The following is a 10,971-nucleotide window of genomic DNA, read 5'->3' on the forward strand; positions in this document are numbered from 1 at the left end:
GCAGTAGACAGCCAGAACTGGAGCACCATAATCCTCAATAACTTCTGAGGAACTATTCTTGTAAACTGTGTAATGATACATCAAAAACATTTGTCCTTCATTCATCACTGTCACAGCAGCTAATCTGCAGTAATGCATTATTTTCTAAGGGATGTTCAATCTTTTTAATCAGTTTGTTGCTTTAATGTACAGCTCCACCCTGTGGAGGTCTACCACACCAGTTCTTCTAGAGCAGTTTATTTCGCTCGACTTTTTTGGCACAAGCCTTTGTAGATTTGGCATACGTCCTGGTGGATTTATTTAGTCTGCAAAAAATAGCCAAACTGATGGCCTCAGAGGAGGCCAAATGCAACAAATGTTCTCCCCTAAATCTCTGATTCTGTCACGTAAATTGAAAAGACCAGTTTGAGATTCTGCTTCACAGAATACTGGCTCTGTAATTGACTGAATGACAGCTGTTGTGCAAGGAAGACTGCAGATCTGCAGCCCCTGTCGGTGCCCTCTCCCCTTCAGCACTGCAAGCTCACTGCTGACGCAGGACTTGCCCTTTTGCCAGATGAGAGCACGACTGCCCATCCTGCCCCCAGCAGTGCCACGGACATGTCATGACCCCGACTCGGTCCCTCCACTTCCGGGCTGTAGGTCTCATGCAGTAAATTTCACCAATTCATCTTCAAAGTGAGCTTGCTTGCTTGTCTGCTCTCCTAAGCTGCCTTTCTGTTTATATGCTTGTGCATAAATCTAGACTCCTGCAGCATGACCTCTGACCTCCCTGCTCAGCCAGAGCCTGATCCCGTCTTCAGCCAAACAGGACTGTTCAAACTGGCAGCTCCAGTGCTGCTGTGAGTGGAGTATCCAAAGGTCATCCTCCCTGGTGGATAGACGGGAACTTCACAGACCTCCACAGCCTGAAAGAGCTCAGTGAAGATGCAAGAGGAGGCTTTCTGGGTGCTGATTCAAGGCGCGCTTGAGCTTTTGCCAAATGTCAGAATTCAGCAGGCTTTGGACTGGAATTGGGGAAACTCCAGTTCGTCCACCACTTGCCTTTGGAGTTTAAGCGGTGATTGGTCTTTTTGGATTAAAGGTTCCAGTCAAGTGTTTCCTTTTTGCTCTCAAATGAAGCATTATTTCAGTTTCAATCTCAAATTGAAGCCCTTTATTTTTGGCGAGAGATTAGTGCCAGTGTTTTTTACAGCTGCACCAGTTGAGTGTACTTCAGCTTCCTTGTTGCCCCTTCCACTGAACTGCATCAGCATTTGATTGTCCTCCATTCTAATCTGTTGCCACATCAAAGAGCCGACCAAGGCGAGCGGAGCTGCTCGGTGTTGCTAAGAGACGTGCTGATGTTTCTGTGGCGATGGCTGCTGGGGATTGGGGAAGGATGCCTGCTTGGTAGTCAAGGTAGCTTCTAGGGGTGGGGGAGGAGGCACAGCGACAGTTGCTTGAAGATTTCAGAGGATAAATGATCAGTCCTACCAGACATTTGATAAGCTCAGAACTGAGAATCTTATTTTTGGGTTAAGAGAATGAAATCTAATCTAAGTGCTTGTTTTACCCACCTGAACATCAGTTTGCCCCTTGCCTGTCCCAGTTTGGAGTACGTGATGGGTTTTTCCTCTGAAACCCAGATGGATTTTATCACTACGAATACAAAAATATTTCCCTAAATACCAGAGCACAATTGGCTGGACATTGGAGGGTGGGATTGGATTAGCTGGCCAGGAGTTGCTTGTCTCATGGGAGCAGTGAGGTCTGCAGTGCACACCTCTCCTCCAGCTACAGAGTGTTGCTTATGTGCTGAAAGACCAGACAAGTGGCTCTAAGTGGGTGTAGCAAAGGACATTCATTTTCCTGTGTGTGGCTGTGGTTTGTAGTCGTGAATTGAGGTGTAATTTTTTTTTTAATTATGGTTATTTAGAATGCTTTCAGCTCAAGTTTTTTTTTTACTAGATGTTGAAGGGTCCCAAGGACTTAACTACATTAATGAATAGCATTTTCTGGATGTTCACAACATCAAAGTGCTTTCATGTTTGTCCTGAACTAAAAGGTTTTATTTTCCTGGTCATTTCTCTTTTGGAGTAGCCAACTGAATGGACTGTCAGTTCATTCCTGAGTTTAAGTATTCAGTCTACTGTATTGCACTGCACTGAAGGGATTCCAACAGATTTTGATCCAGGGATTCTGACCAGAATTGTACACTGGGGATATTGTACACAACTGATTTGTAATAAACTAATTACTCAAGTGCTGAGGCCCTTTTTTTGAAATGCAAATATAATTTTGATGTGTTGTAATGGAATTAATTCCTTGACAGTTCAAATCTCTGATTTAGAACTATTCTAAATGCTTTCTGAAACCTTGTATTACATTGCCCAAAGTCGGCTTGCCCAGATATGGGCTGTCTCCAGGTTCTGCGCTGTGTAATGTCAGATGAGCATGATATGAAAACAGCTGGTTGGAGTGGTCTTTGTAACAAGCTGGGCACTCTTGATTCTGCGCACCAATGAAGGAGGTGAATGTTGCACATAAAGGCAGGAGGAGGAAGTTGAATCTTAGGAGTCTATTCCTAACCCCTCTCTTGGTCTGGCTCATCAGGTGGGAGATGCCATGAGACGGATGCAGGAGAGGAATAACATCGGCAAAGTTATCCTGCTTCCTGAGCCCAAGAAAGAAGAGCCGAAAACGGAAGAGGCCAAGAAGGAGGAGGTCAAGAAAGATGAGGCCAAGAAGGAGGAGAATTAGGACCCGGGTCAGGCAGGCGCTCGGGAGCCATGTTCCGAGGCAGGAGTGGAATCCCAGACTCTGATTGCACAGCAGTTTGAGCCCAGGCCCCCAGTGCAGCCTGGATTGGCTCGAACTGCTCTGCAACAGGAGTGGGCATTTCCCAGTCCTCCCCTCCTCCGCCCTCCCCTGAAAATGATTGTGATTTGAGTTTTGAGTTGCTTATTTGCTCAGGACCCGCAAACAGACAGACAGGCTTCCTAACACCAGCCTGGTTTTGTTAGGAAATCGGCCCTTCAGCAGATTGGAACGAGCGCTTCAGGTGGCTGTTCCAGGTCGGTTATTAAAATCTGGACATGACTGGGTCTACATCCGTCTCTTTTGGTGTTGCAAAGGAGCCAGAGGCTTTGAAAGCATTTGGGTTTGGCTGCTGAAAAAATACATGAATGCATGCGCACCTATTGAATAACAGGGCTACTGGCATTTCTGTGCATGATGGTCACCCCTCATCAGTTTGTTGCTCACCCTTTATAGCCAGAGACTATTTCCAGATTTTTGTACTCGGTATTGCAAGATCTAGTAGCACTATGTTTCCTAAGTGAACGAAGAATAAAAATGAATCATAGTAAAAAAAAAAAAAGTGAGCATCTCTGAGCTTCCTGCCTCAACCTTCCTGCTGCTGTCTTTTCCCTTTGCACACATCTTCTCAACACTTAATTCCTTTCAGCTGTGGTAATGCAAGCTGGCACAAAACAGGCTTAAATACTTTTTGCTTGTGCTGTGCAGGTCAGATGGCAAGAATGTGGCCTAATTAGTTCATCAAGTAGCATACCTGTGGTTTAAGAGCTCTCCACAAGCAGGGAAGCTCAAATGTGAAAATGCCCGCTGACTGATGTATGGTTAGGCACGTAGTCAGTGCTACACCCTTCCAGCAAATGAGAACCTGGCTGCAGTGAACACATGGCTGCAACTATAAGACATGTCGCCCAGCAGCACAGCTGGTCTCGTCATTGTGTACTGTAGGTGTTTTTCCAGGGGACATGAGCCTTTTTCCTCATGATTTTGGTTCCTGGCGTTTTTTTTCCCTCACAACCCAGGGCATCTCAATCTTCTGTGACCTATCGGAAATAAAAAGCGGATTCCGGCCACGCCGTCTCCCTCCTCGCGGGAGGAGCCGCGGAGGCGGTCGGCATGGCAACAGGCAGCAGCAGAAACGGGAAAGCTCTTGGCGGCCCTCACCCCGAACGCATGAGGCAGGAGCGCTGTGCTTCATGGCCCCAGAAGGAGCACAGCGCTCCTGCCTCGCATTAAAACTTCTCATGCAAAGATCTGAGGTTTATAAACTCATTTTATCAGCAAATGTTTTTCTAGTGAGCTAATCTGGAAGAAAGGGACAAAATCTCAGCCCTGCAAGATCTTTTCTTTTGCTGTCCCAGATCACTTGATTCTGTTTAAATCCAGGTGGGACTACAGAGGCACTTCAAGTTTCCAAGTACAGGGACAGTCACACCCACATTCTTACTATTCTAATCACACCAATTCTTAGCGACTTCTAATTTCAAGCATGGGAAATTGATCAATTTGATGATGCATCAGCCTGTATATAGGTTACAGCTATAAAGGCTGTGATCAGATGACACCTGGTGGTCTTGCACAGAAATGCATGAAGAATTAGGAAGTTCCCCCCTTCGGTACTTGGATAAATGATGTTTGTTCCTATTGCCCACTGAAAATTACCAGTTCCACATATTTTGAACTTGCCTCCTAAGTAAAATATTGCTGTTTTCATCTCTGAACAATTGTTATGCAAATCACTTCTGGTATGAAGGTGCTTTCAGTGTCTTTTTCAGAATGCAGCCTTTTTGACTGGTAGCAACTGCTTCCATCTTCCTTTTTGGAATATCATCTCCATGTTCCACATGCTGGGCTTGACTGTGTCTCTTTACGGGTCCTGAGGAGTTGGCACTGGGGTTAGCGTTCGGACTAGCCGAGGTTGTGACAGACTTCGTGTGAGTGGGACACGTGTCTGTTTGCGCTCTGTTGGTGTGTGTGTGTGTGGGCTTTACCGCACAGGGGCTCAGGCAGCAGCCTCCCCACCTGAGCCGCACCCTGCGTCCGCAGTGAAGGTAAAGGCACTGCTCCTCGGCCTGCGGACTAAGGAAATGGTCATTGCTAACAATGCAGCGACGCAGGTCTTTCGCAAGTGATGGTTACAACCACACGTTAAAATGCTTCTCTTCCTAGGTTTTATTTCAGTGTTTTCCATATATGAGCCTGTCCTTCAAATGTTAATTTAAGTTGCATTTCCAGAGGATCTGCCACAGCAATTTGAGGCTTCCCAAGAGCTTCAGGATAATCCAGCCGCTGTAGCTGTGAACAGGCTGGTGTGACTCTGTCCCTGGTCGCACCGGTCCCCCTGCTGTGGGCGGTGCAGGGCTGAAGCAGGGCATGCTGGGAGCCAAGAGCACTGCACAAGGAAACGGCTCTTGTATTAATGCACCTGGACAATAAAACTTAAACCAATGTTTTGATTAGTGAAAAGGAAAGTTGCCTGTTGTAAGATCCTAAGACCCAACTAGCCCTGGTTTCTCCACACTTTCCCAAACACGGTTACTGCTGCACTAGAGCAAAGCCAAGCTTGACCTGGAGATAATATACCTGCAACACACAAGGCCATTAAAATAGATGAACACCATAGTGCCTGGTCTGATGCCATGCAGGGCCTGCTGCTTGTGCTTGTGCTAATTCTGCTAGGAAAGTCGCTGAGTGGGGAAGGCCAGCACTGCTGGGTCTAGTGCAGCAGTGCAGGTGGGGGCTGGTGGCCCGAGCCCTGGTGCCTGTGTGAGGACAGTATTGATATTTCTGCACTCCGCTTGCTGACCTTATTGCACTTCCAAGGGTTCCTGTTTTACTGTGTTTGTACCTGTGATGGTGTAGAGAACGTTTGTGTCGGTAACAAAAGCTCAATAGAAGGATGGTCTACTTTTTTTAAGGGTTTAAAATTCAAAGTCGTTTTCAAGGATCTGCTGCATAATTTCAATATTTTTTCCACAAGACCAAGTGTGCCAAATTCTGTGAAAATCCATTGTCAGAGCTTTAGCACCTGTTACTCATGGGCTTTGTCTTGTCTTTTAAAAAAAGAACCAAATAGAATTATTTCACCAGTTTAAAATGTCTACAGATGTTTTGCTACTATTCCAGCGCTGCCGTGTGCCAAATCTGAGTTCCCCTGTGTGTGGGTCCACTTGCCTCGAGCCCCGATCTCCCCGTTTCCCTGTCTGACTAGACCTGGGTTCGAGACTCCGTTCCTGGTTTCACTCATTCCCTCCGCTGAGCTTGAACTGTTCGTTCAGATGGGTGTGGGGGCAGGGGTCACGCTTTATTTGAACCCCGATAACCAAACGTCATTCTGATAAAGTTTCTCCCCAAAGAGGCATCTCTAGGCTGGAGTTTGATAACCTATCTGCCTCTCAGGATTTCACTGCCTTCTTGATTGTATTCCATCTGAGCTCCTTACCCATTTAACCCTTTTAACTTAAACTAGTAATCTGATTAGAGTGGAGCTTTTTAGTAGTAGAAAAGCATAAGCTGCTTAGTGCTTGAATTCTGCCAGTGATGAGCCTGTTCAAGGATCAGGTGGAGGAATGGAGGACCCTCTGAGGGTGTGACCAGACAGACAGGAGACCCAAAGGCTCTCCGATTTTATGGAAGGTGAAGAATTAATAAACCGGGGAACAAGCCTCGTGTTCTGGGCCTAATAGGCACGATTCTGCTGCCTTGGACAAGATGGGTTTCAGAAAGCAGGATTCGGTCTGCGGAGGTTTGGAAGACTTCCCCTCACCCCCTCTTCCACCTGCAGGGCCTGTGGAAAACGGGTGTCGTCGTGGTACAGAACCAAGAGTGTTCTGATACCTCAGCTCCCGGCCCAGTCCAGTCTGCTAGAGCTGCGTCGGTATGTTCTGCAGCTTCTGTCCCTTTTTTTTTTAAAAGCACAAGTTGGTTTCAGTGTAAATAGGTTTTGTGCAGAAGAAAACAGGGTGGTTCTGATCCACCTGCATCTGTATGTCCTGCCTGTGAGAGCAGCTCAGTGTTTTCAGAGCGAAAACCAAGCTCCAGGTGTGCACTGTGGCAGACTTGTGGTATAATTTGGATCACAGCCACTTTGCATGCAAGACACGTTTTATATCATTTTAAACTTTGCAAGTCTTCATTTTCTGGGCATTTATGAAACAGAACATGCTGCTTCATGTTTCTGGGGAGAATGGGCGTAGTGTAAAGGCAGTCTCTTTGTCAAATGGATTTGTGGATCTGTTATGTTTCAGCCGTGGTCGGCTTGAGTTAGATTTCCTGTTCTGTCAGCTGATGGTGTTACCCTAGTTAAAGAGCTGGGATTGCAGAAGGCGTCCCCTAGTGGGATAACGTTAGACTCTACTGTGATGGGCTGACAAAATGATTTGTACTTTTCTCATAAATGGAAGAGGTAAGCATAGTTCTCCATTAATACAGAAATTAACACTATCTTTGTGTGTACGGGCCTGTCTAAATCTGAGCTAAAGAAACTAACAAAGTGCTTTAAAGTACATTTTTTTAAAGATTGCTCAGAAATGTGGCTAAGCTAATTTGTTAATGCTATGCCTTTAAAGTTTTTGGAAGAGGTACAACAGAATCACTGCCTAATTTGCAGCTGTGAAAAACATCTGCCTGGCCTTTAACCTTCTATCCCAAAAGCTTTTCCACTCTGTAGAGCTCATCTTCCAGGCATGTGCGAAATCTGCAGAATTGTTTTATAATGATTATCTTTCAGAGCCAGAGGACATAATGCAAAAGTTTAGTTATTCAAGTCACTCTCGTTTTCTGTTTTATTATACATTTATGGCTACAATTAATTAATTCTGTAATTTTTCTGTATATTACATATATGGATTTCACAGTAGGCTGAGGTTCAGTCTGCCAATAAATTAATCAGAAAAGAAGTTTTAATGTTGCACACAAGGTTATGATAAATATGATTTGTTTCAAGAAAAAGTACCTCTGCAGCTGTTTAGAGCAACATTAAAACTTTTCTTTTCATGTCTATATGCACGGTTGTCATGTTTCCTCTTTTATACATTTAAGAGTCATAACCCAATTTCAAACCCGTGGCTTTTAAAACGCACTGTGTCTGAATTTCTGCCCATTAAGGTACAATAACTACTGTCTTAGCTTTTACCAGGTGCCTGTTCTTGACTGCAGTTTTGTAAGGAAATGTTGCATTTTGCTGTAATTTTCCAATAACTTGGTACTTAGTACAGTTTCTGTATAGTATAGATAAATCTGACTTGTCCACATTCCACATAATTGATTTTAAAATACCATGTAGTCTTAATGCCTGCTGGATTGCAACACTACAGTGTCTAGTGTGACTAAAGAAACTGCTGCCAGCTTTAAATCCTAGTGCCTTGTTATTCAGTCTGCAACTGCCTTAGCCATACAGCTGCTCACATACAGACACCCTAGTCTCTCAGTGGAATAAGGCTGTATTCAAGCTTCAGTGGAAATACTGCTTTGCCAACTGTCCATGGAAACCAAGCAGAACTGACCCACCTCGAGCACTTGCATTGCATTATGGGATGTTCCTGGAACATGCAGTCCAGGTTCTAAAGCGAGAGGGACCCATCCCAGTCTCCGAGCGACTGGCGGCTCAGCAGAGCTCTGGGAGCTGCTGTTTAGTGTCATAAGTGCTCATGGTTAGAGAGAAAAGGGGTTACGATTCAGGTAAAGGGTATATTCATCCTTGGCCTTGCAAGGGCTTAAAAGATTAAACTGGGCTAATGGGCGGCAATGGTTTCACTCAAGAACGATGTATATACTATATAAGCTTGCCTCTGTAACTTTTATTCTGATCAAGGTTTTCTAAAAAAGGCTTCAAGTTCAAAATTACATTTTCCTTATTGAGGTAGTTTTTAAAGCCAGTGACAGTGCGGCATTAATACTGTCCTGTAATTTAAAGTGCTGTTATGTAGGAAGCTAAAGGAGTCCTCAGCTCAATGTGTTATGTTATTGGTGCTGTGAAGGTAAAAGTAACAGGAACCACTGAAAGGGCCCTTTTGAGACATTCTGCTTTTGAGCCAATAGCTGAGGGGTTTGAGTCAGCTCAAACATAAAACGGCACTGACTTTCAAAGAAATAAAAGATAGTTTTGAAAGTTCCAGATATTTAAAGCCATTTTTGTCTCTTCAGTTCAGAAAAGGGGTTTGTTGAAATGTTCTGGCAGTGAGAAGCTGTAGCTGAAGCACGGATCAGGAGGGTGGGAGGGAGGAACGACGGGAATTTGTCCAGGTCCCTGGGAGGGGATAATGGCTTTCCCAGCTCTGTGAGGATGACTGCACAGCCTGGCGATTGTTTTAAACGAACCACTAATGGCTGGAATGGATCAAAAACATTCCTGCAATTTGTACTATGAATGAGTGTTTTAACCCCATTTTTGTCTCTCTGCTCTGTAAATTAGCTATACCTGTGATACATGTGGAAATCATTGATTTTGAAGATTTACAAGTACAAGAGCAACAAGCTGTAGGATATTTCAAAACAAGAACTTAAAAAAAACATTCTATGATTAAACCCTGATATTTTTAATGTGAAAATTGGTCATTCCAACTTTGGTGCATTAATAATGATCCTTGTTAAACATGTTCAAAAAGCTGTAAAAGGAGACTTGTTGCTTTGTTCACTTTGTACAATCCTGGGTGTTTTCTGTGTGTAAGGTCGATCCATATCTGTGTGTTGCAAAGTGTTCTGAGAATGAAAAATTGACTGCGGGACTGTAAGTCTGTCCTGACCAATACTAGTTATCATAGTTAGATTCCAAATGCTTTTCAAAGAATAACTCTCACAATTACCTCTTTTATGTTTTCTTAAAAGAGCAAGTTGAAGGTAAATAGACTGTAGTCTCTCTTGATGCTTAGTGACAGATACCCAGCCATACACCGTCAGTTTCATCCATCTTCTTCAACTGTGAGTCGGCCATGTGGGGTTTATATGAGCACAAAGGGAATTCGGCAGATCTGGGCTTTGTCCTTAATGAGTAGAGGGCTATTAGAATCACGAGCGTTTGCTGGTGTTTGATGCCTCTTTGTATGTTTTCTAAACCTCTTTTCGGAGTGTGTGCCCTGCAAGGGGCTCGGCCCTCCTGTCGGTGGCTGTGGCGGGCGGTTCGGCCGGGGGAGGGAGTGAGTCAGCGTGCCATGTGTGGCACAGCAATGCCAGTCCTCGTGTGCCATCGCCATCCTGGTAACGGGAATGTGGCGCTCTGATGACTAGATCTGACAGATGGCTGAACCAGACAGTTTCTATAATGTGTAGAAGATGGCTGGTTAGAAACTGAAATTTCTGATTTTTCTTTTCAACTAAAAATCTATTCTGATTATCACTGTTGGTTACAGTAATAACAGTAAAAATTATCTACTGACCTTCATTTGCAAATGTCTTTTTGTTTCACCTGCAGCTTGTTTTGTGAATGGAGCTCAAACTGAACTACACTGTTAGCGGTTTATTCCCTGTTTGCTTCTAATTTGTGACGTTTCCTGTTCTCAGTAATTCCTCTTACTTCAGCTTTGAGCTTCATTTGTGTTCTTTCTTTTCAGAGACACTTCTGTTTACACTGCCTGCTCATGTAGTTACTTGTGAACATTTAAAGTGTTTTTTTTTTACTTTGGATTTTTTACAAACTGTGATGATTTTAAGTATTCTCTACTTTGTATTTAAACCCTTTGAAAAATGCTGCTTCTGTGCTTGCCTCTGGATTGAAGATGTTGTGCCAATGCTGTTTACATGGACTAGAACCTGTACTGCTTTTCTGCCTAATGTTACCACATGCCTTACGTGTTTTCCAAAATTAATAAAAAGCATAACAAAAGATGAGGTTGTTTTGCATATGTCTGTTCAAGCAAGTGGTAACAGAGCAAGAGGCCTGCAAAATGTTCAGGCTTTTATCGAGCTAAAAATCTCCTTGACTGCACTGACTCAACACTTCTCGAGGATCTTTAAGAGATCAGAGAGAGGTGCAGCAGGGCTGCACTCGGGGTCTAAATCAGTGATCCAGACTCCTGCTGCGGCAGGATTTCTAGGTAACTGAGCATCATGGGGAGCTGCAGACCTGGAAGCAATCGATTAACCATATAAATCTCAAGCAAACAGGATCGTGCCTGAGTCTCCTCTGGGCCAAAGAAGTCCTTAGAAGCGTAGAATGGACGTGGACGTCACAATGACTCT

The 10,971-nt window shown here is 44.2% G+C and overlaps 1 protein-coding gene across 1 annotated transcript in view; it reads left to right on the top strand.

Moving 5' to 3' along the window:
• vat1 (vesicle amine transport 1) overlaps positions 1-10,615 on the top strand; it is a 37,197-nt gene extending 26,582 nt beyond the window's left edge. The window contains exon 7 of the mRNA XM_006638087.3: positions 2,596-10,615. Within this exon, the coding sequence (XP_006638150.1) occupies positions 2,596-2,742 (147 nt within the window). The 3' untranslated portion in view covers positions 2,743-10,615. The remainder of the gene's footprint in view (positions 1-2,595) is intronic.
• Positions 10,616-10,971: the final 356 nt, after the last annotated feature.

The sequence above is a fragment of the Lepisosteus oculatus genome, chromosome 28, assembly GCF_040954835.1.
Source record: "Lepisosteus oculatus isolate fLepOcu1 chromosome 28, fLepOcu1.hap2, whole genome shotgun sequence".
Taxonomy (NCBI): domain Eukaryota; kingdom Metazoa; phylum Chordata; class Actinopteri; order Semionotiformes; family Lepisosteidae; genus Lepisosteus; species Lepisosteus oculatus.